Source organism: Bos mutus, chromosome 21 (assembly GCF_027580195.1).
Source record: "Bos mutus isolate GX-2022 chromosome 21, NWIPB_WYAK_1.1, whole genome shotgun sequence".
Lineage (NCBI taxonomy): Eukaryota > Metazoa > Chordata > Mammalia > Artiodactyla > Bovidae > Bos > Bos mutus.
The window spans coordinates 44,503,336-44,528,114 of record NC_091637.1 but is presented as its reverse complement, the minus strand read 5'-3'; the positions used below and the strand labels follow the sequence as shown (position 1 = coordinate 44,528,114).

The following is a 24,779-nucleotide window of genomic DNA, read 5'->3' as shown; positions in this document are numbered from 1 at the left end:
GGACGTGTTATGTGCTCTGTTCAAGACTTCGTTTATACTCTGTAATGACCTATATGGGAACAGAACCCAAAAAGAGTGGACATATGTATATGAATAACTGATTCACTTGCTGTACAGCAGAAACAACACTGAAAAGCAACTATATTCTGATAAAAATTAATTTTAAAAAATATATAAAGGAAAGGCAGTGAGGTAGTCTAAAAAGCTTCACACTATCAAAACCACAGCAATGATTTGATGTCCTTTTCTTCCTTTCCAGACTGACACCATGCTAGACACAGATTCTGTACTTTTATTCACCTAAATCACAACTTCCTCTTCTACCCTGCACTGTCTTCAGGGCTCTACCCTCATCTCTGCCCCCACTAGGAAAAGATGATCTTATCTGACTTAAGACATAATTAGGTTGCCTGGCAACAGTCAGAACAAGAATCATGAAGTAACTTTCTCATGGTTATTATAAAGATGATATTAAATGAGCTAACAGTTGTAAGGTACTTATAGTAGTGATTAGTGTACAGTAAGCCTTATACAAATGTTTGCTTTAGAAAAAAAAAGGAGTTAAAACAAATCAATCAGAATTAATATCTGAAAAGATCTCTCAAACTTCTTCAAAAATACAAATATACTTCTTTATATCTTGTATTTTGGTGGAATAATGTGTTCTACATACAAGTAAACCGCATTATTCCACCAAAATAAGGGCTTCCCTGGTGACTCAGACAGTAAAGAATTTACCTGCAATGCGGGAGACCCAGGGTTCAATCCCTGGGTCCCCTGGAAAAGGGAAAAGGCAACCCACTCCAGTATTCTTGCCTGGGAAATCCCATGGACAGAGGAGCCTGGCAGGCTGCAGTCCATAGCGTCACAAAGAGTTGGATACGACTGAATGACTAACGCAACAACATAGAGGTAAACACTGCAGATAACGAAGGCGTGTTCTTTTAGACGTTTAATTTTATTTCATTTTAATCTTTTAAAAGTCTAGATAATGCAAAATGGAAACTATTGTTAGAAATGCACTACATACTTTCCTTTATCAAATGAATATCAAACAGTATCTTTGAAAATTTCTTAGGGACCCAGTACATCATTATGAACATAAGGAAACTTAATGAACAAAACTCAGATTCTGGAAACAAGAGAGACAAATCTTAGCTCTGCTACTAACAAAGTTGGCTCAGGAAAGCCACTTAACCTCTCTGAGGCCTAGCAAAAATGAGATGCTACCTTCCCTATAGGGTTAACTCAAGGATTAGAAATAAAGACCCTTGGGGAATCTCTGGTGGTCCAGGGGTTAGGACTCCATGCTCTCACTGTAAAGAGTGTGGGTTGACCTCCTCGTTGAGGAACTAAGATCCCACAAGCTGCCCAGTGAAGCAAAAGCAAAAAAAAGAAATAACAAAGATCTTAGCACACTGCCTGACATACAATAAGCATACTGCAAGGTTCAAACAGACAGAAATTTCTACTCTCATGGAGCTTCTAATATGGAGAAAAGATTAATAAAAGCATATAAAATACATAATATGTCAGATGGTGGTAAGTGTTATGGAGAAAAATAAAGCAGGGACCAAAAACAGAATGCTTGGGTGAGGGGATACAGGCAATTTTGAATAGGGTGGTCAGGAAAAACCACTCTAAGAAGGCAATATTTAAGAAAAGAGCTGAAGCAAGTAGATGAATAATCACAAAGATATCTGGAGGAAGAGGAAACAGCTAGAACAAAGGTCCTGAGGCAGGAGCATATCTGGTAGGACCAAGAAACACCAATCAGTCCAGCCGGCTGAAATGGAATGCAATAAGATCCGAGAGGCTAACATGGGTTGTAGAAGTCACTGGAAAGATTCTGTGTTTCAGCCTACTGGAGAGTTTTAATCAAAGGGGTAACAAGATCTGACATGGATTGACAAAAATCACTCCAGCTGATAGCAGAGTGATGGGAAACAAGAACGATTAGATAGATGGCTATTGTAGTTGTCTAGTCTAGAAATGATGTGCCTTAGATCAAAAAGTGGTAGCAGTAAAGGTGATGAAAGTGAGTTGCTCAGTCGTGTCTGACTCTTTGTGACCCCATGGGCTATAGAGTCTATGGAATTCTCCAGGCCAGAATACTGGAGTGGGTAGCCATTCCCTTCTCCAAGGTATCTTTCCAACTCAGGGATCGAACTCAGGTGTCCCACATTCCAAGCAGATTCTTTACCAGCTGGGCTACCAGGGAAGCTCAAGAATACTGAGTGGGTAGCCTATCCCTGGAGAAGGCAATGGCACCCTACTCCAGTACTCCTGCCTGGAAAATCCCATGGATGGAGGAGCCTGGTGGGCTACAGTCCATGGGGTCACAAAGAGTCGGACACAACTGAGCGACTTCACTTTCCCTTTTCACTTTCATGCACTGGAGAAGGAAATGGAAACCTACTCCAGTGTTCTTGCCTGGAGAATCCCAGGGATGGCGGGGCCTGGTGGGCTGCCGTCTGTGGGGTCGCACAGAGTTGGACATGACTGACGCAACTTAGCAGCAGCAGCAGCCTATCCCTTCTCCAGCAGATCTTCCCGACCCAGGAGTCAAACCAGGGTCACCTGCATTGCAGGTGGGTTTTTTACCAGGTGAGCTACCAGGGAAGCCCAAAGGTGATGAGAAGTGTCATATATGCCCTGGAGAAAATTGATATATTTTCTGGTAGACTGGAGGTGGGTGGGGTATGATGCAAAGAGGGAAGTTAAGGTTGACTTGCATTTTTGATACCTGAATAACTAAAAGAACAAAGTTCTATTTACTGAGATAAGAAAGACTGCAAGACGGACATCATATAAAGATCAGAAGTCTGGTGCTGGAGAGAAGGGAGGAGGCCTTTGCTGTTATTCTCAACATCTCAGCAGCTGCTCTTTCACGTTGGTAGTTTTCTCTTCCCTCAGAAGCAAGCTCTCAGACTTCAGTACCCATGTGTTACCGTTTTTATTCTTCTGTCTTATTCACACTATTCTATTCGCTTGGAAGAACAAATGAAAAGGCAATGGAAATTGATACCTTTAGTCAACACTGAAAGAAAAACTGAATCAGAAATCTGAGGCAACATTTTCTAAGCAAAACAAAAACTTAAAACTGTGGCCACCCTGGTACTACCTCACCTCACTCCAACACACTGCTTCTATAATTCATTTACAAAATGCTCACTTAGAACTCACTTTTCTCATAAACATAGATTTATAAAAAAAATGACTTGGTTTTCAAGCCAAACTATGTCACGGGGCTATATTATAAAAATAAAAGTACTAGCCTAGATCTGAGGGAGGAAAGATCACAGGATATAAGAAAAACCAGACCTTCTTGCCCTTGGCTTAAGAAAAAAATTAGTCAAGTTTCTCTTCGCACACTCCTACCTTGTCCAAACCTCCTCAACTACAGGTGCCCTGTCCCTCTGCTTCACCACTGCCACCTACGTGAGACCTACCACTCTAGCATCCGACTCAGAAGTTGCCCCCCAAATGTCCTCCATGTCTAAAAATCACCCACCCAACTCTAAAACAGCAGTTACCACTACAGTCGCACATAATTCTCCTTCCCTTATAGAACAGAACTCAGCTAGCCATCAGGAGGAAATGCACTGCTTCAAGCTAATTCTCATAAAAATGACTGGATCCCAGTTGGAAGAATTTCAGTAAGTGCTATCTCAGAGCAAATGAAGAAGGATGAAAAAATGGAGATGTTTGATGTTGAGAAGGCCACTGAACGGAGTCAGCTTGCTTTTCTTTTTACATTTTTACCCTTCCTGGGCCTCTGAACTCATTGATCTTTCTAGAAGTTTCACATTTTTAACCACAACTCTTGCACCAAACCACCTGGATGATCCAGAGATCACATGCACAGTTTTTAACTGTGGAGCTGAAGAAAATGAAATGGGGAATAACATTAGTGATTAAGTATACACTGGGTAAAATGTTCGTAACTTGAGGACCATTTGTCACAGTACATGATTTTAAAACTACACCTGGGAAACAATTACATTTCTCAGGTTTTTTTTAAACTACCAAATCCCCAAAGTTTGCCATTTACCACTAGACTTTAAAAAAAAAAAAAAATTCTGGGGGAAAACCTCCTATGCATCTTAGAGATAATCAAATCTTCAAACCCACAGAAGATGAGAGTGGAAGGTTCTAAACACTGTGATGAAGAGCTCAGTTGGTTCACATCTTTCATGGTTTGCAGCTGCAACTCTCAAATTAAAAAAAAAACCTACATTAGATCAGTTTTATACAGACATTTCATTTAGGTCACGTGTGCTGTTTTAAATCTGTAGTTAGAGAAACACCAGAAGGCCTCCCTTTTGTCAATTAACTGAAGAGATATTATCAAGCAGAACAAATGGTTTGATTTAAACTTAACCCTAAAAATTCAATTAGGTGGACTACAGGCAATTTGCCTTTCTCCAATTTCTTTTCTAGAAAACAGAATCCTAAGTCATTAAGGTTTTAACAAGTTCTAAATCACAGGATTATGGGGAACTGTTATCATGATTAAAGTTTCATTAAAAGTTACAAAAAAAAAATAGCTTCATTAAAAGTTCAAAATGAGAGGACCATGGTGGGCTATTCTTTCTTTCTTTACAGCTATCTATTTCAACTGCAAATTTTTTATAATTAACAAATTATTTTTATTTTCCATTTTAGAAAGTGAAAGATGATGAAATAAGAATAAGAATTAAAAGAAGAGATGAAACTAAATACAAGACACACTGAGTAGTAAGGCTGCTGTCTTTGTTTTGTTTTTAACTTCCTTTTTAAATGCCTAATAAAGTTGAGGAAAATAAATATTACTGAAACTTTTAAAGAGAAAGAAAAAGCAAACTACATCTAAAGCAGAGTATTTCTAGAGCAGTGGTTCAACTGTGGTGTGAGGACCCCTGCACATCTTTAAGACTTTTTCAAGCTTAAAAATTATTTTTAAGGCTACTCTGGTGGCTCAGTGGTGAAGTATCCACCTGCCAATGCAGGAGACACAGGTTCGATCCTTGATAGGGAAATATCCCACAACCCCCAGAGCAACTAAGCCCAAGCGTCACAACAATTGAGCCTGTGCTCTAGAGCCCGGGAGCCACAACTACTGAGCCCATGCGCCCTAGAGCCCATGCTCCACAGCAAAAGACGCCACCACAATGAGAAGCCCACGCACTGCAACCAGAGAGTGGCCCCCGCTGGCCACAGCCAGAGAAAAGACTGAGCAACGACAAAGACAAAGCCCAGCCCAATAAATAATTTTTTTTAAAAACTGTTTTAATAATAATACTAAGATATTATCTGCCTTTTTCAAACTCATTTCCTCACAGGTGTACAGGGGAGACTGGTATAATATCAAAGAAGAAAAACTATCTGAAAATGCCAATAAAATACTTTCACCCTTTCAGACTATCTCTATGAGCCTCCATTGTCTTCATATGCTTCAACCAAAATAACAAACCACAAGACTGAATACAGAAGCAGATATGAAAATTCAGCTATCTTCTAGTGAACCAGGTAATTAGAAAAATTTACAAATATGTAAGATGGTGCCTCTCTTCTCCCATAGCGTTCTTGTTTTAGATGATAGAGCTATTATTGAGAAAAGATATTATTTATGTTCATGTGATAGTTTTTGTTATTTTAAGTTAATATTACTCTTAAAGGTTCTGGTTTTAATTTCTAGCCTAGTAATTATCAAAAGATACAATACCACATGAACAAAAGCTCTCAGGAATCCTTCATTTTTAAGAACATAAAAGGGTCATGGGACCAAAAAGTTTGAGAACTGCTGTTCTAAAGGGTTTCCTACTCTGTCAGAAAAATATCACTTTACGAAGGAATATTTCTTAAGATAAGAGATACAAAGAAAGTTGCTTAAAATTGAATTTATAATTTATAGGATAAGTGATTAAGCTCAGATTTGCTTTACAATGATCTGAGCGGCAAGGGAGGGATGGTGGGAGTATAAATGAAATAAGAGTGGCCATGAGTTAATAATCATTGAGTAGGAGTTCGTTATTCTAATCTTTCTACTTTTGCATATGTTTGAAATTTTCCCTAGTAAGAAGATTAAAGACAAATTCATACCTGGACCACTGAATATGAAAAAAAAGGTGTAATTTAATATTATCACTATTATAAGAATGAAGGAAAATGAGAGGGAAAAAATATTACTAATATTAAACTAACACTTTCCTCATAGCTCCAAATTTTTTATCTTTATTGATGTCAATGAATTTCACGTAGTTGAATCAGTAGTACATGGATATTATTTGGAGTTCTGCCTCATTCACTTAAAATTTACATATACGGTTCCTCTCTTTACTATAACTAACTTGACAAAGAAAAATTATACAGCTATCTTTCAGTTTAATATTAAAAGCTCATCAAATCCTTTTAACCTGACTGACCTGGCCATAATCTAGAATAATTTTTTCTATTAATACATGTTACACTATTGCCATCTGCTGGTTATGATATGGAAGTACAGTTTTAAAACATAAAAACTAACGATTTACCTGTAACTATGGTTTTCTCCCAAAATCATCCTGTAGAAAAGAAGGTGTCATACACACATTAGAGTTCTTCAAAAGCTCACATTAGTGGTTCTGAACCCCACTTGCACTTTAAAATCATGGGAGTTTTTGAGAGTCCTGATGCCTGGACCCCAAACCAGAGCAATTAAATCAGAACCTATATTCTGTGAAAATGAAAGGCAAGCCAGACTGAGAGAAAATATCTGCAAAAGATACATCTGCTACTGCTCAGTCGCTTCAGTTGTGTCCAACTCTGCACGACCCCATAGACGGCAGCCCACCAGGCTCACCGTCCCTGAGATTCTCCAGGCAAGAACACTGGAGTGGGTTGGGACTTATACCTAGAGTCCACTTTTCAGTTCAGTTTAGTTGCTCAGCTGTATCCGACTCTTTGTGACCCCATGGACTGCAGCATGCCAGGCTTCCCTGTCCATCACCAACTCCTGGAGCTTCCTCAAACTCATGTCCATTGAGTCGGTGATGCCATCCAACCATCTCATCCTCTGCTGTCCCCTTCTCCTGCCATCAGTCTTTCCCAGGATCAAGGTCTTTTCTAATGAGTCAGCCCTTCGCATCAGGTGGACAAAGTATTGGAGCTTCAGCTTTAGCATCAGTCCTTCCAATGAATATTCAGGACTGATTCCTTTTAGGATTGATTGGTTTGGTCTCCTTGCAGTTCAAAGGACTCTTAAGACTCTTCTCCAACACCAACTCAATAATAAGAAAAAACCCAATCTTTTAAACATGCAAAAGATCTAAATACTGCCTCACCAAAGAAAATAAATGGATGGCAATTCAGTACATGAAAAGATGCTCTACATTATTAGTTAATAGGAAACTGTTCATTAAGACCACAAGAGATATCACTTCACATCCATTGTTGTCTAGTTGCTAAGCCGTTTCTGACTCTTAACAACCCCACAGACTGTAGTCCCCAGGGGATCTTCCTGACCCAGGGATCAAACTCGTGTCTCCTGCATTGGCAGGCAGATTCTTTACCACTGAGCCACCAGGGAAGCCTCTTCACATCCAAAGAATGGCTAAAAGTGAAGAGACTGACCTTAATATTAAGTGTTGGCCAGGATGTAGAGCAACTATAAGCCCTCTCACACCGCTGACAGAAATGTAAAATGGGACAACCACTTTGGAAAACAGCCTGGTGGTTTCTCAAAAAGCTACACACATACCTACCATAAGATTCAGCCATTTCACTCCTACATATGTACCCAACAGAAAGAAAAGTTGTAGTAGGTTAAACAGTGTCCTCTCTAAAATTCACATCTACCTGGAATGTGACCTTATCCAAACAGGCATCTTCACAAATGTAATTAGTTAAGATGGGGTCATACTGTAAAGTAGGTCCTATGGTCTTACAAGAAAAGATGACACCCAGAGAAGAGGAGGCAGACAGTAGAGTGATTCAGTTAAAAGCCAACAGACAGCAAGGATTGCCAAGAGCTGAGAGCTTCTGAAGCCAGGAAAAGGGGATAAGCTCCCCCAGAGTCTTCAGAAGGAAAATGGTCCTGTCAACACCCTGATTTCAGACTTCTGGCCTCCAGAACTGTGAGATAATGAATGCAGTCATTTTAAGCTACTCAAGCTGAAGAACATGGTTACAGCACCCCTAGGAAACAAATACAAAAGCTGAAAGTGCACAGACATGTACAAAATGTTATTAGCTTTATTTTTAAAAGCCTCAAACTGGAAATAACCCAAACACCCATCAACAGGTCAATGACTATATACAACTGTGGTATAGCCACACAGTGGAATTCCATGTAGTGGAACTCCTCCATCCATGGGATTCTCCAGGCAAGAATACTGGAGTGGGCTGCCATTTCCTTCTCCAGGGGATCTTCCCGACCCAGGGATCGGACCCAGGTCTCCCACATTGCAGGCAGATGCTTTAACCTCTGAGCCACCAGGGAAGCCATTTTCACAGTGGAATACTATTCAGCAATTAAAATGAATCAATGATTGAGACATAAAATATAAGTGAAATCTCAATTATGAATTAGAGAAGTCATACAAAAAAGATTATATAATATGATTCCTATGGTGTTTATCTGAGGTGGCAAGAGTGAACAGTGGGTGGGTACAGAAGGGGGTCATTATAAAGTGGCAGCACACTTTCGCATTGACAGATATATTCATTATCTTGATAGTGCTGACAGTTCCACAGGTGTATACGTGCGTGTGTGTGAAGTCGCTTCAGTCATGTCCGACTCTGCGATCCTATGGACTATAGCCCACCAGGCTATAGGAATTCTCCAGGCAAGAATACTGGTGTGGGTTGCCATGCCCTTCTCCAAGGGATCTTCCCAACCCAGGGATCAAACCTGTGTCTCTTCCATCTCCTGCATTAGGCAGACAGGTTCTTTACCAATAGCGCCAGCTTCTCCATGTGTCAAAATTCATAAATTTGAAGAGAAGATGGCAGAGAAAAGTGCACCAGAAATCAGTCTCCCTAGAAAGACTAGATAACAGTGCATTAACAGAATCTCTGTCTGATTCTGTAACCACTTGGCAACTCTGAAGCCTGTTAAATGCTTGCAACTTTCAGGGGAAGCCTTAAATGATGAATTGTGGTTAATTTCATCAGTTTTACCTCTCTGAACAGCAATAGCTACCCATCTCTCACCCCAACCCACATGGTATGTATACATGTTCCTAAAGCAGTCTGCACACAGCTTATGGGAGCCAGGGTGGGCAAAAAGGATCTTGTCCTCCAAATATTGGGGATTTGATATTTGTGCTCTGATTGCAGACTGCTGCTTCCGGTCACAGAAGTGCAAACAAACAGGCATAATCATCAAGAAAAAGAAAATTTGAATATATACTATAATGAGTAAGTAGAGTGAATTATTAATTTAAAAAATCTCTCAAAAAAATGTCCTGGATCTGATGATTCACTGGTGAATTTCACTAAACATTTAAAGGAGAACAAATACCAATCTTCTTAAACTTTTCCAAAAAATTAAAGAGGAAGGAATACTTCTCAACTCATTCTACAAGGACAGCATTACACTGATACTACAGTGTCTTTATGCTACAAAAGGAAAACTATGAACACTGATGCAAAAATCTTCAACAAAATACTAACAAGCAGAATTCAGCAGCATGTTAAAAGGAGTTACACACCATGACTAAGTGGGATGTACTCCTGGAATGCAAGGCTGTTTCAATATATGAACACTGATCAATACAATACACCACATAAACAAAGTGACAGAATAACACATAATCATCTCAAATAACGATGAAAAAAGCATTTAACAAAATTTAACACTCTTTAAAAAAACTAGACAAACTAGCAATAGAAGGAAACTAACTCAACATAAAAGCCATATATAAAAACCAACAGTCAACATCATGCTGCTGCTACTGCTAAGTCGCTTCAGTCGTGTCCGACTCTGCTCGACCCCATAGACGGCAGCCCACCAGGCTCCCCCGTCCCTGGGATTCTCCAGGCAAGAACACTGGAGTGAGTTGCCATTTCCTTCTCCAATGCATGAAAGTGAAAAGTGAAAGTGAAGTCGCTCAGTCGTGTCCGACTCTTAGCGACCCCACAGATGGCAGCCCACCGGGCTCCTCCGTCCATGGGATTTTCCAGGCAAGAGTACTGGAGTGGGGTGCCATTGCCTTCTCCAAGTCAACATCATACTCAGTGGTAAAAGACTGAAAGCTTTTCCTCAGGAACAGATCAGGACCAAGGGAAGGATGTCCCTGCCCCTTGTACCACTTCTACTTATTGCAAGTTCAAGCTGGAGCAATTAAGCAAGAAAAAGAAATAAAAGGTACCCACATTGGAAAAGAAGATGTAAAATTATCTTTGTTTGCAGATGATATGATCTTTTATACAGAAAACCATAAAGATTACACACACACACACAGAGAAGTAATAAATCAATTCAGCAAAGTAAGACGCTATAAAGTCAATACACAAGAATCAGTTGCATTTCTATAAATAATGAACAATCTGAAAAGAAAACTACAGAAACAATTCTATTTATGACAGCATAAAAAAGAATAAAATTCCTGGGAATAAACATAACCAAGGAGGTGAAAAACTTGTACAATGAAAACTACAAAACACTGCTGAAAGAGTAAAGGCATAAATAAATGGAAACAAATTCCATGCTCATGGATCAGAAGACTTAATATTGTTAAAAGTCAACACTACGAAAGCAATCTACAGATTCAATACAATCCCTATCAATATCCCAATGACTTTTTTTTTGCAGAAAAAGAAAAACCCATCCTAAAATTCCTATGGGGGACTTTCCTGGTGGTCCCCCAGGTTGACCCTTAATCTGGTTAATGATTAAGAATATGCCCGTGCAATTCAGGGAAAGCAAGTTTCCATGGAAAGGGATGGAACTGAGATCCCACACGCCGTGGGACAACTAAGCCCATGCGCCACAGCTAGGGAAGACAAGCACTGCAATTAGAAAGTTTGCCAACTGCAAAAGAAGACTCAGAACAGCCAAAAAATAAAACGCATTTGTTTTAAAATAACTAACTAATGTTCATATGGACTCTCAAGGGATCCTGAAGAGCTGAAACAATCTTGAAAAACAAAACCAGAGGATCCATACTTAATGATTTCAAAACTTACTACAAAGCCACAGTAATTAAAAATAGTGTAATTTTGGCATAAAAATAGACATACAGGCCAATGGAACAGAAATAAATTCAGATCCTCCTATATATGTTAAGAATGACTTAACAAGAATGTTAAGACCATTCAATTGGGAAAGGACAGCTACGAACAGTGCTGAGAAAACTGGCTACCCACTCACACACACAAAAAATAAGTTCAACCCTTTCCAAATACTATATACAAAAATTAACTCAAAATGGATCTAGGACCCTAAATATAAGATCTAAAGTAATTAAACTCTTAGGGATGAAAACAGAACAAAAGCTTTACAACACTGGATTTGGCAATGATTTTCTTAGATATGACGCCAAAGGCACAGGAAATGAAAAAATAACAAACTGGACTTCATGATAATTTAAAAAATTTTGTTCATCAGAAAACACTATCAGAATAAAAAAAGGCAACCCAAAGAATGGGAGAAAATATCTGCAGATAGTATATAGGGATCAATATATGTCAAAATATACAGAAAAACCTACTCAACAACAAAACTCCAACTCCCATTCAAAAATGGGCAAAAGACTTGAACAGACATTTCTCCAAAGAAGATGGATGAATTGCCAATAAGCACATGAAATGATCACTAATCATTACAGAATGCAAATCAAAACTATGAGATACCACCTCACACTCATTAGGATAGCTACTACCAAAAGGAAAAGAAAAACCACCAGTGTTGGCAAGGATGTGGAGAAATTGGAACCCTTGTGCTCTATTGGTGTGAATGTAAAATATCTATAATACAGCTACTGTGTTATGTACAGAACATAGTATGGAGATTCCTCAAAATATTAAAAATAGACATAACATATGATCCAGCAATTCCACTTCCCAGTATATACCCAAAAAATTGCAAGCAAGGTCTCAAACAGATATCTGTACACCCATGTTTATAACATTACTCACAATAGCTTAAAATGTAGAAGCAACCCAAGTGTCCATTAATTGATGAACAGACATACAAAATGTGATATAAGCATTATATGGAATATTATTCAGACTTGAAAAGTAAGGGAATTCTATAATATGCTACAACATGGATGATCCTTGAGGACCTTATACTAAATAAGACAGTACCAAAAGACAAACACTGTATGATTCCACTTATATGAGGTATTTGGAGTAGTCAAAATCATAAAGACAGGAAGTACATGGTGGCTGGCAGAGGCTGGAAGGAGTGGAAAATGAGGAGTTCCTGTTTTATAGAGTTTCAGTTTTATAAGACGAAGAGAGTTATGGGACTACATGATGGTGATGGCTGCACACTAATATGAATGTATTTAATACCAGTGAACTGTACACTTAAAACCAAAACTTCTAGGGGGTAGGGCCCAAGCATCAGTAATTAAAAAAAAAAAAATAAGCATAACTCAACATGGATTTTGTTTTGTTTGTTTTTGGGGGTTTTTCTGGCCACAGTGCACAGCATGCGGGGTCTTAGTTTCCTGATCAGGGATGGAACCTATGCCCCCTGCAATAGAAGCTCAGAAGCAATCAGAACCACTAGATTGCCAGGTAAGTTTCCATCAATGATTTTTAAACATCCCCTAAACTATTCTAACAAGTAGCCATGGATGAGAACCATTTCATTAAAGGGTACCATTTCATTTATTTTCTTTTGAACAAAAGAGTACTTCTTGGTAAAAACATATAAACCTGAAATCATTTTTTTTAACTTTTTATTATGTTTTGGGGTATAGCTGATAAACAGACAATGTTGTGATAGTTTCATTAACCTGAAACAATTTTGATAATGCTCTTTTTGGATACTTATGGAGATCAGCTGAAACTATAAATTTTTAAAGCAAGCAAACTCAACATGGATTAGTACTTACTCCATGCTTTATACCTCACATTCCCAAATTATAAACAAGCTTTTAAAAGTAATATTGAAAGACGTTCCAACTGTTTACTCCTAGTACAAAATAATTTAAAATGCTGAACACAATACAGTTTTAATACATATTTGCAATGAATGGTATTTATAGACTGAACTATGGCCTCCTCAGAATCCTCAAATTGAAGTCCTAATCCTTAGCACCTCTTAAGGTGACTGCATTTGAAAATAAGGACTTTAAAGGAGATTAAGATGAAATGAGGCTGAGCCCGAATCCAACCTGACTGATGTTCTCAAGTGAAAAAGAAATTCGGACACATAAAGACACACCTGGGATGCCCTGGCACAGAGGAGGTCTTTATGAGAACAAACCAAGGACCATCTGCAAGCCAAGGAAAGGAAAAAAACTTCAGGAGAAACCAAACCTGCCTATACCTTGATCTTGGAACTGTGCAGAAATAAATTTCTGTTGTTTAAACCACTCCGTCTATTGTATTTTGTTATGGCAGCTCTAGCAAATTAACACACATAGTAAGCAAAAAAAAACAAAACACAAGAGGAAGAACCTTTGGGCAATGACACTCTGCAGCTGAACTTTATCCTGGGGCACAGGCCACACTCTTGGAGAGCACCCCCTGGATCGGGACAGGGCTCAGGATGGCTTGTCCTCTGAAATTTTAACCTCAAATTTTTATTCACCTGCTCTCCGATTTCAGCCTTCTAGCTTTCATTCCCTTACTGGCACAGTATCTCCTCTTTTGCTCCTCCACGTGAGACTGCGAGGCCCTGGAGCCCTCCCAGACAAGTGCTCTCTGGCCTGCCTTCCTTTCCTATCTGGTCTGGGTCCCATCATGATGGTGTTCACTATTCTATCAGGACTACCTTCCCTTGCTCCCTGTTACGTTGCCACAACTAACCAACAAAACCCAAAATCTGAACCAACGGTGCATTTTGTCTTCACTACTACCACTCTAGATGAGTCAAGCAAAGTACTAAACCACATACTCATGCACACTAATGTCTACAAATTCACTGATTCAAATCTCAGCACCCACCCCTTGCCACATCCTTCTGCTGGAGTTGGCATCTCTCAAGGACCACTCCTCTCAAGAACCACCCCGAGCCTCTTCATTCTCTTTAGTCCTGCATGGATGCCCGTCTCTCACCATGCACCCGCTTTAACACAGCAGATGTCATTTCCTTCCGTCTTCTCGCCTCCTATCTATATATTTATCTGTATCTACACCCATCCTGACTTTCTTTTCTAGTCTCAAAGAAGTTTCTTCCATTTCTAACCTATCTGTGCTCTTTTTGTCAACCCTTCCTACTTCTGAACCTTTTCATCCATTCTCTCCCTACTTGCCCTGCTTATTCAACACTTATCTTTACTAAGAACTCTTACTTCATTCTGTGAGTATGCACATCTCTCTCACCTCCCTAAACCCTTCCTTGACCTCTATCAAACTCGAGCCACCACTATCCCATCTGTCTTCTTTTCATCCAAGCTTCTCAAAAGAAGAGTTTACCCTCAATGTGTGTTCACTGAGTTACAATAACCTGGATGGCTTTGGCCCCCAGTGTACTACTGATATCCCTCTTCTTATGGTCATCAATGACTCCTTACTTATTCTTAAGTGATATGTAATCATTCTCTCAAAGCATGCTATAAGAGACTTCCCTGGGGGTCCAATGGTTAAGACTCTGCACTCCCAAGGGGGCAGGGGTTTGAGTCCCTGGTCAGTGAACCAAGTTCCCACATTAAAAAAAAAAGGCACGCTATAGAATTGAGAGGGAAAGAGAGGCCCTCTTCTAGTCCCTGCAAACCTTCAAAGTTGCTACTTTTCCACCTCAACTGAGGTTCATGAGGTTCATCTAGACAAGGGGTCAGTAAACTGTTTTCTGTAAAAGGCCAGATGGTAAATAGTTTAGGTTCTGTGAGCTGGTCTCTTTTGTACCTTCCCAATTCTGCAGGGCACAGGAAGCCACAGAAGAGACCAGCATACCTGTCTGATTTGGTCCTAGATCCCCACAATACAGCAATATCACAATGATGTGAGTCATACAAATTTTCTGGTTTCCCAGTATGTATTAAAAAGTTACATTTACATTATACTTTAGTTTATTCAGTGTGCAATAGCATACCTTTAAAAAATGATGTATATACCTCAATTTAAAAATACTTCATTGCTAAAAAATGCTAACCATCATTTGAGCCTTCAGTGAGTCATCTTTTTGCAACAGTAACATCAACAGATCACCCTAACAAACACAATAAAAATGAACAAGTCTGAAATATTGCATGGCTTACCAAAATGTGTCACAAAGACATAAAGTAAGCACATGTTGTTGGGAAAATGGCACCAGTAGACTTGCTCAGTGCACTGCCACCACAAACTTCCAATTTGTAAAAATCCAAAACACAATAAAGCAAAGAGCAATATACTGATATACACCTGAACCTAAGTGAATGAGTGTGGCTATGCTCCAATAATACGTAATTTACAAAAACAAGCAGTAGGCTAGTCTTTGTCTGTGGGCCATGGTTTGCTGACTCCTCTTAGCTGTGACCTGTGTTGTTCCCGTGACCTGTACATTTATCAAGAATTTGGCCTCCAACTCACAGTCTTCATTGCCAGCCTAAGGGACAAAGTGCAGTGCCAGGCACCTGATAAGCATTCTATAATGTGGTTGCAATTATTATTTTTTAAACTTATCCCATGGACACTGTAATTAGCTTTGTGGATGACCACCTAGCACGTTAGGCCTCTCAGTTTCTTCATCTGCTTAACTCTCATACCGTGGCTTTTGTCATCTAGAGCCCTCTATCTCTCAGATCAAATACCTAGTGGACACTCATCACTCTCACTCCCTTTATACTTGCTCTCCAACCTCAGTGAGCCTCCAGTCCACTTGTCTCTCTTGTCTCCTAAATCCTGAATACTCACTGGAAGGACTGAAACTGAAGCTGAGGCTCCAATGTTTTGGCCACCTGATGCAAAGAGCCAATTCACTGGAAGAGACCCTGATGCCGGGAAAGACTGAAGGCAGAAGAGGACAACAACAGATAAGATGGTTGGATGGCATCACCAATTCAATGGACATGAACTTGGGCAGACTCTGGGAGATGGTGAGGGACAGGGAAGCCTAGCATGCTGCAGTCCATGGGGTCACAAACAGTCAGACACAACTTGTCGACTGAATAACAACAACAGCAAAGAGTTGGGCATGACTGAGCGACTAATACTTACTTACTTACTTTGTCTCAGAAAGAGCTGGTACTACTTCAATCTACCAGAAATGATCTGGATCCATGTCTGTCCCTTCTGCTTCACCAATACTATTGTACAAAAGCTAAATTCTGAACCAATCCAGCTGTATGTTTTCCTTCACTGCCTGTTAACCGTGGATATGGTTCTGATCCTGAGCTTCCCCATCTTCAAATGGGTGATATCCTTTCAAGACTGTTACGTGCTCTGAGTTTAACAGGTCTAAAAGTGCTTGACATAAGCTAATCATTCCATAAATGGTGGCAATGTTCTTATGTTAAGATGAAAGGTGGATGACAAAAAAATTAAAAATGGGATACAGATTTGGAGAGCTACAGGAGGGAAAGGGGAGAATATCTGGAAAGAGAAAGGGAGAAAATTTCCCTTGTCATAAAATGTCCCAATCCTTCTGCGAATATATTCAGTTACTTTGTGAATTACTGGTAACCAAATGTATGATTATTCTTTACTAATCTCACCAGTCTGGAGCCTGAAGCTTCTGTAGTACAACACTCTCCAAGGAGAAGGTTTGCTCCAGAGTCTCAGTCTCTGTAAGGAAAAAAAACTAACAAATCTTCCTTCTATTAATCTAGACTTACAGTGATATCGTTAAAAAGGAATTATGATGGGGGACTTCCCTTCTGGTCCAGCTAAGTCCAAGCTCCCAATGCAGGGGGCCCAGATTTGATCCCTGATCAGGGAACTATATCCCACATGCTGAAACTAAGAGTTTAGCCATGGAGAGTGTTAAACAAAAGTATTCAACTAGTGATTCCACGACTGAGGCAGAAGCTATTCAAGGTAAAAGCCTAGGACATCTTGTGCCAGAAAGCATAGAAGTGCCCCCAAACTGATGTGTATATTGGGGGGGAGTGCATGAAAGGGTGTCAAAGAGACAGAGAAGCTGGATTGCAAGAGGTTCCCACAGGCCACATTTGGGAAAATCTGAGCAACAAAAAGAATGATGATGGTAATGGAATCTAACCCCATTAATTTTTTTTTTTATGAAATAACCAGAAAATCATCACTTTGCATCCTTCCAAAGGCAGAGTTCATTTTCATGTTGCAAAAAACACCAGGTGAGGTGTTAACAGGTTACAGAATATCTACATAGTTTCGAACTATTATTCCACAGATTACTTAACTTTTAACCACAAAAATTACAAAGGGAAATTATAAAGGGGAAAAAATGAGCCTTTACGATGGAGATATCTGGCAGTTGCCTCCTTAATCAAGTGCTCAAACAGCATCAGCAAGAGAGAACAACCTGATATTATGTGGCTGCTGTAATGCACTAAGAAGCACATAGCATCGTCTATGTAATACACTCCGAAAGCTTATAAACTGAATTAATGGAGAGAAAGCAATCAGACAATTAATCCACAGTCCTGTTACTCAAAAGTGGTCCAAAGACCAGAATTCCATCACCTGGGCGCTTGTTCAGAAGACAGAATCTCAGATTCCTCTTGGGACAAGTGAATCATAATTTGCATTTTCAACAGATCCTCAAGTGACTCTGAGGTACAAAGTATGAGAAGCCCTGAACAAGACAAACCATCTAGACTTTATAAAAAATCAATGTCATAAAAACAAAAAAAGGCAGAGAGGCCAGCTCTGGATTTAGAGACACGAACAGTCAAAAGCAGTGAGTGAATCTTGATTGAATCCTGGGTAAGAGAAAAATGTTTTAAAATACATTTTGGGGGAACTGGAAAAATTTGAATATGTGGTCTTTACTAAAATGACACTGAATTAATGTTAAGGCTCTTAATGTGATAACAGCATTTAGTTATACAGAATGTTCTTATTCTTAGAAGATACAAGGAGTTCCCTGGTGGTCCAGTGGTTAGGACTCTGCTTTCACAGCCATGGCTCGAGTTCAGTCCCTGGTTGGGGAACAGAGGTGCAGCTAAAACCAACCAAACAAAAAAAGATACATACTGATATATTTAAGGTAATATGTCTACAACTTACTTTTAAATGGTTTATAAAAACACACAGAGAGAAAACATATGTGGAATAACAACTGGTTATTCTAGATGAAGAGTATGTGTCCGTTGCGGTTTTTTTGGTTTTTTTTTTTACCTTTGTTTTAGGTTGAAATTTTTCTTAAATAAAAAGTTGGAGGATGGGAAGAATATTCAACTAACCCACAACAGAAATGGTTAAGTCTTTAGGAGCAAACAGCATGATTTACACAATCCTATATCTATCTTAACATTTACTTCAGAAGATACACATAAGTGTTCAATAGATGTTGGATGAGAGAAAGAAATTTGTTTAAATCAGTTTAGCTGGCAGAAATTCCCAAGGCATTAAGAGCTGCTACAGTCAGTCAGCTGTCAAGTACATAGAGAACTACAAACTAAATTTTCATTCAATGAGAGGCAGCAGAATGTAAAGGCAAAAATGTGGGGGTCACTATGACCTAATTTTATTAGTGGAACATCCTAGGGCAGATTTAACCTCGCAAAGTCTCAATCACTCTATCTGTAATACAGAAATAAACCAACATCTTATAGGGTAGTGTAAAGATGAAATATGATATAATGAATATAAAGCTCTAAGCATCATTTAATAAATGTTAACTATAATTTTATCAATAAAGTCAGCTAAAAGGTATTCCATAAAATGAACATAATGTTTTCAAGGACCCAATTTTGACTTCATTCTGAGGATCAAAGGTCTTCATATTAGCATTTTCTAACAATTTTAAGTCAAAGTGAGAAGGCAGAACACTTTACACTTCTTTTTATTTGGCATTTGGAGAAAGAGCATTCAGTAAGATGACAGGCCAGCCTCCCCCCAAGGTAAAAGCATTTTACTTCAACTTAATCTTAGTAAACCAGCATAAAATACTGAAGATTAGAAAAATACATCTATTAAGAATGACTTCAAGAATAAACAAATTCAATATGAAGAAGAAGAGTCAAGTTATCTTAGACTCTCTTGACTAGAAAACTTATGAGAAACCTGTTTTCATGGAATTTTATTAAAAACATCTTTTGGAAGCACTTACACAAAGAATAACCATCTATTGAGCACTTGTGCCCAGATGAAATAGAATTGAACTCAACAGATGGATGATAGTCTAACCCAATTATTCTATGAAAGTCTAAAGCAATCTCTCCTAAGGGTTGGCAACTATGGCCAGCCGAAAAAACCCAGCCCATGACTTATCTTCATGATCCAGTTTTACTGTATTCATTTATGTACTGTCTGTGGCTGTTTTCACTACAACAGCAGAGTAGCAAAGTTGCATCAGAGACATTATGACCCACAAAGTCTAAAACATTTACTATCTAGTCTATTTTAGAGAAAAAAATTGTCAACCTCTCCTCCAGACAAGCAATCCAAGAATGAAGTTAAGACCTGTCCCAGACTCACCTGAGGTGTCGTCTTTTTGTATTGGTCACCTCCATCTATAACATCCCTCATGATTTTTTCCTTGAGAAATTCATACTCTTCTGAACTCAGGTGAATAGACTCTACAGTTTTTCCACAGCCCAAACACTGACCACTGTAATTACAAATGAATGTGTTAAACAATGTCCCGGGAAATAACTTTTTCTAAAATGAGTAATTCTAGGACACGAGAAAATTTGAAGGTAATTTAGAAAAAGAACATCATAACCTTTGTGATTATCATACACATCTCATTTTTTGTAACCCAGACAATATAACAAATTAGTGTCCCAGAAAAAGCCAAAAGAGTAGACTGCTGACCTCCAGATAAAGTTTTTAAAGTCATTCTTTAAACACAACTGGGCCCAAATTTGTAGGGAAAACATGTCAGAGAAATCACACCAGGCTCACAGCACCTACCAAGAAAACTATTTTGGATACTGCAAATTCTCCAAATGCGAAATATGACCTTTTTGGCAATCCTAAGTAACATAATCTATCCTATTTCTAAGATGTTCTTAAATTCTTTTTAACCAGTAGCAACACAACCTACTAAACCTGAATTGAACAGATTAAAAATAAAACATTCATCTTTACCTTTGCTGGATTGTGGTAAATTGTCCTTTCCATTGTTCTCCAGGAATACTACAAAAAAAATTGCAAAACCAAATCACCAGAGGGTCAAATCCCTAACTGAAAGATATTAATTGTAGGAAAGAACTCTGAAAAGTTTGGGATATTTTCTTAGAACAGTTCGATTAGAAGAGTGGATGCTTAGCGATGGTACACTACTCTGGATCTCCTCTTTGCTGCTTCTCTCATCATCTGACCCTCATCTTTAAGTCTAAATTTACCTTCACAGGACCTACCCAGAAAGGAGCTATAACTTCTACACAAAACTCAACTCTAGGGACTTCCTTGGTGGTCAAGTGGCTATGACTGGACTCCCAATGCAGGAGGCCCAGGTTCTATCCCTGGTCAGGGAACAAGTTCCCACATGCTGCAACTAAGACCCAGCACAGCCAAATTAAAAGAAAAAACTCAACTCTAACCTTCTCCATAAAGCTGCCAGAGATTGTTCGTGACCCAGAATCATTTTTTCTCTTACACTATCAAATTTTATACACCACTCTTAGATAACTGACTACTATTGCATTCCCAATTAGCTCATGAATGCCATTATAATAGATCTTACATCACAGAACACCCACAGTGCTTAGTCTAAAACTGGAGGCATTCAAAACTACTTATTCATTTATTTGCTCAATCAACTTATCCTTTCTTCTTTCCTCTTTCATACACTGCTGTTGCTGCCAAGTCGCTTCAGTCGTGTCCGACTCTGTGCGACCCCATAGACGGCAGCCCACACTACCATCATTTTTTTTTTTGGTGGGGGGTTGGGCTGTGCTGGGTCTTTGATGCTGCATGGCCTTTTCTCCAGTTGCAGAGAGCACAGGAAACTCGCTAGTTGCAGTGGGCAAGGACTTCTCGCTGTGGTGGCTTCTCTTTGTGGAATGGGCTCTAGAGTGTGCAGCATCAGTAGTTGCGGCGCATAGGCTCTAAAGCATAGGCTCTAGTTAGTCATGGTGCAAGGGCTTAGTTGCTCTGCGGCCTGTGGGATCTCCTGGATCAGGGATCCAACCCATGTTTCCAGCACTGGCAGGTGGATTCTTTACCACTGAGCCAACAGGGAAGCCTCATCGATTCCTATCAATTCTACGGCCTTCTCTTCTTTCTCAGTTCTTAATTCAAGATCTCATCATCCCTTACTCAAATCTACAATTGCCTCCAAACAGATCTCCCTGTTTCAAATCTTAATCCCTCTCCAATCCTCTTTTCTCACTGCTTTGGCACCGTCTTTTAAAAACTACTCCTAGACCAGCATTCTTGATAACAGAATAAAATCCAAAATCCTTGGCCTTCAAAGACTGTCATTATCTAGTTCCTCTGCAGATATTCAATAAATGTGGTAAGAAAGATAATTAAGCATGATTGCTACTGCAAAGCTCTGTAAAAATAACATATAGTAGAAAAGCAAGAGAAAAACAGAGATGAAAGGAAAGAACCTGGAGGAAAAACTCTGAGGCAAATTAGCAGTAAAGAAATAAAGAACAAAAGACCATCAAGCTGATAACATGAAGGAAAGCAAAGGAGAGAGTTTTGGAGAGAGCAGTCACATATGGTATGATCAAAACCAGGACCGGAGAAGGCAATGGCAACGCACTCCAGTACTCTTGCCTGGAAAATCCCATGGACGGAGGGGCCTGGTGGGCTGCAGTCCATGGGGTCGCTAGGAGTCAGACACAACTGAGCGACTTCACTTTCACTTTTCATTTTCATGCACTGGAGAAGGAAATGGCAGCTCACTCCAGTGTTCTTGCCTGGGGAATCCCAGGGACGGGGGAGCCTGGTGGGCTGCCGTCTATGGGGTCGCACAGAGTCGGACACGACTGAAGCGACTTAGCAGCAGCAGCAAAACCAGGAAAGATGAAGATTTTCTTTTTTAATGCATATGAGGTTTAAGCAGGATCCCTCTCTCTGCTCTAACTACTCAAGTTGGTGAAATGCAGACGGTAAACAGAATATATATGTGCATTATATACATTATACCAATCACAATTAGGTTTCAGAAGAACTTCTGAAAATAGTAATACAACCCAAAGACAGCTCCAGTTTTCTTGCTATGAACTCCAGCCACAAGTACGTAAATACTCATATACTAGACACCTCAGAAAACAAATGAACCTTCTAAAAGGAAAAAATACATTAAAAACAACAAGTGTTCTATAATCTCCCTTTTCTGTGATGAGCAGAGATTATCACAACAGGTTTTTCAAAGAGAAAGAAAACTGTCTTAAACGGGAAACAATCTTACTAAGAGAAAAAAATATATAATCTGAATAGAACAATCCTCAGCAACTAATTTAAAAAAAAAGGAAGAGGCTACTTTTAGGTATCAGTATTAAAATAAAAATACACATATAAACAGAAATCAGAATTACCTCTCAAACCATGTTTTTATACTATGTGCAAATGACTCCCCAGGATAAAGTTGATTATTTCTTAGATACAAAAGAATGTTGTGCAGTTTGTTTGAATACTGATCATCTTTCATGTCTTTTCCAAAATCAAAGAAGGCTTTTAAAGTTTCCAACATAGGAACAATATCATGACTTAACAACTCCTGATACAAATTCCAAGCTACATTTACATCTTGATGAAACAGGGCTCCCTGGATACAGTCATCATAGTTCTTTTTTGAAGGAATCATGACTTTTTTGAGGTCCTCTAATAGCAGCAAGGCCTCTCTCCATCTGTCTGTATAGATTAATCCCCGCATGAGAAGAGTGTAGGCTCCAGATTCTAAACGCTTGTATCTGGCTTTCATGATTTCATAGACATCAATAATTTCTGATGTCTGCTTATGAAAAACACAGAGATACAAATACTTGACCAGTAAATCATAACCTACAATACCACTGTTTTTTGCGGCTACCCAGGCCAGCACAGATTTGGCCACATCTAGAGAGCTATGGCATTTAACCATCTGCAAAATAATCCAATTTTCAAAGTTAGCCTTTTCTTTGAACTCTTCCTTAAGTTTATCCCACTCCTCTGAGTTCAAAGGTTTTGTGGGGAGCTGAATAATGTTCTCCACAGGTGGCAAGACAGGATCTTTACTAGAAGGATTCATCTGTGATCTCTTCTTAGCCGCTCCAGCTGCAAACATATGAGAAGAATCAGCAGAAACTTGCTTATTACTACTCTCATCTAGTTTCCTGACACATCTGGCCTTGGCAATCAGCAGGTTCATTGCTTTGGTATTTTGTGCAGACATCGTTTTAACAGAAAAGCACTTCTCTTGATTCCTGATGCCATAACAGTCTTTGAGAAAGAGAGAGAGGTAAGAGTGACTTGAACTTAGCCCAAGGTATGAGTTGCTCTTCCAAAGCTTAGGAAAGCTTCGAATACCAGTGAAATAGAAAGTCATTATGCAGTTAAATCAGCACTAGATTGTGAGAAAAATGTTCAAAAAATCCCAACTTCTGCAGGCTGGTGGCTGGGGGCGGAGAATCGAAGGGCAGCTTTCTACAAGGCGATTTTCAGCTTCTCACAAATCAAATGCTTTGGGAGCTAGCAGCAACGAAGCTTGGTTGAGTTCTTTCCATTAAACAAGAGTATGGGGATATCCAACCTCTCTCGCAAGTTCCAGGACTAGGAGACAGAGCAGGAATCCTCTGCTGCCTCTTATATTCCAGTCAGCGAACCTGAGAGAAAAAGCACAAAGACCCGCCAGCTGACTCACGCGGAACACCCCTCTTCTTGAAAAGGGGCAGGAACCCATGGGAGATAGGCTGCATAAGGGGCGCGGAGTCGGAAGCCTCCTACCTCAGGCCCACCCGTAGCCAAGGAAGAAGCTAAAGTCTAAGTCTAAGGGCCCTGGCCGCCAAACTCTTCAAATGGGGGGATGAGAGGGGGCGGTAAGAGAGCCGAGCCAGAGACACAAGGAAGAGAAGTCCACGAGGGCACCCCCTCTGTGTACGGGTCGGTCACAAACGAAGTTCACTAGATTCAATCACCCACCTCATCACTCACGCTGTGTGCAACCATTAGCGGCGAAACTACGGCGTCCACAATGCACCGCGACGGCCCCTGCCGCGGAGGCGTGGCTAAGCTGGTCGCAGGCGTTCCGTCCCGCCTGGAGGCGAGAAAAAGGCGACTTGTGAACATTTTAGTGGCAGGAGGGGGTACAGGCGGCTGCTGAGCCCACCTATTACATTCAGGGAGCATTTAAAGCCTCCAGATATCCGCAATAAACAATGAAAAGAAACTGAAATTAGAAAGCTCTTCCATCCAGCCGCAGGAGCCAAAGGAACCCCTGGGTCACGTGGTGCACATGTGCCAAAGGGCCAAGATGAAATAAAAGCGCGCGCTCCCTTATCCGGCGGCTTTAGAATCAAGCATGGTGAGGCTGGGAAGCTGCTTTAAGGAAGCAGCTTATCTTTTTCACGTCTGCCCTCCTGTTGTGACCGCGTCCCTACCTTTAGCCTGATCGTGGTATTCTCCGCAGTGGC

The 24,779-nt window shown here is 39.8% G+C and overlaps 1 protein-coding gene across 1 annotated transcript in view; it reads right to left on the bottom strand.

Moving 5' to 3' along the window:
- Nucleotides 1–24,770, bottom strand: part of PRORP (protein only RNase P catalytic subunit) — a 137,960-nt gene extending 113,190 nt beyond the window's left edge. Inside the window, exons 1-5 of the mRNA XM_014477013.2 lie at nt 24,747–24,770; nt 24,289–24,403; nt 22,707–23,972; nt 20,302–20,349; nt 19,687–19,819 (exon numbers count right to left, since the gene is read on the bottom strand). Of these exons, the coding sequence (XP_014332499.1) occupies nt 19,687–19,819; nt 20,302–20,349; nt 22,707–23,695 (1,170 nt within the window). The 5' untranslated portion in view covers nt 23,696–23,972; nt 24,289–24,403; nt 24,747–24,770. The remainder of the gene's footprint in view (nt 1–19,686; nt 19,820–20,301; nt 20,350–22,706; nt 23,973–24,288; nt 24,404–24,746) is intronic.
- Nucleotides 24,771–24,779: the final 9 nt, after the last annotated feature.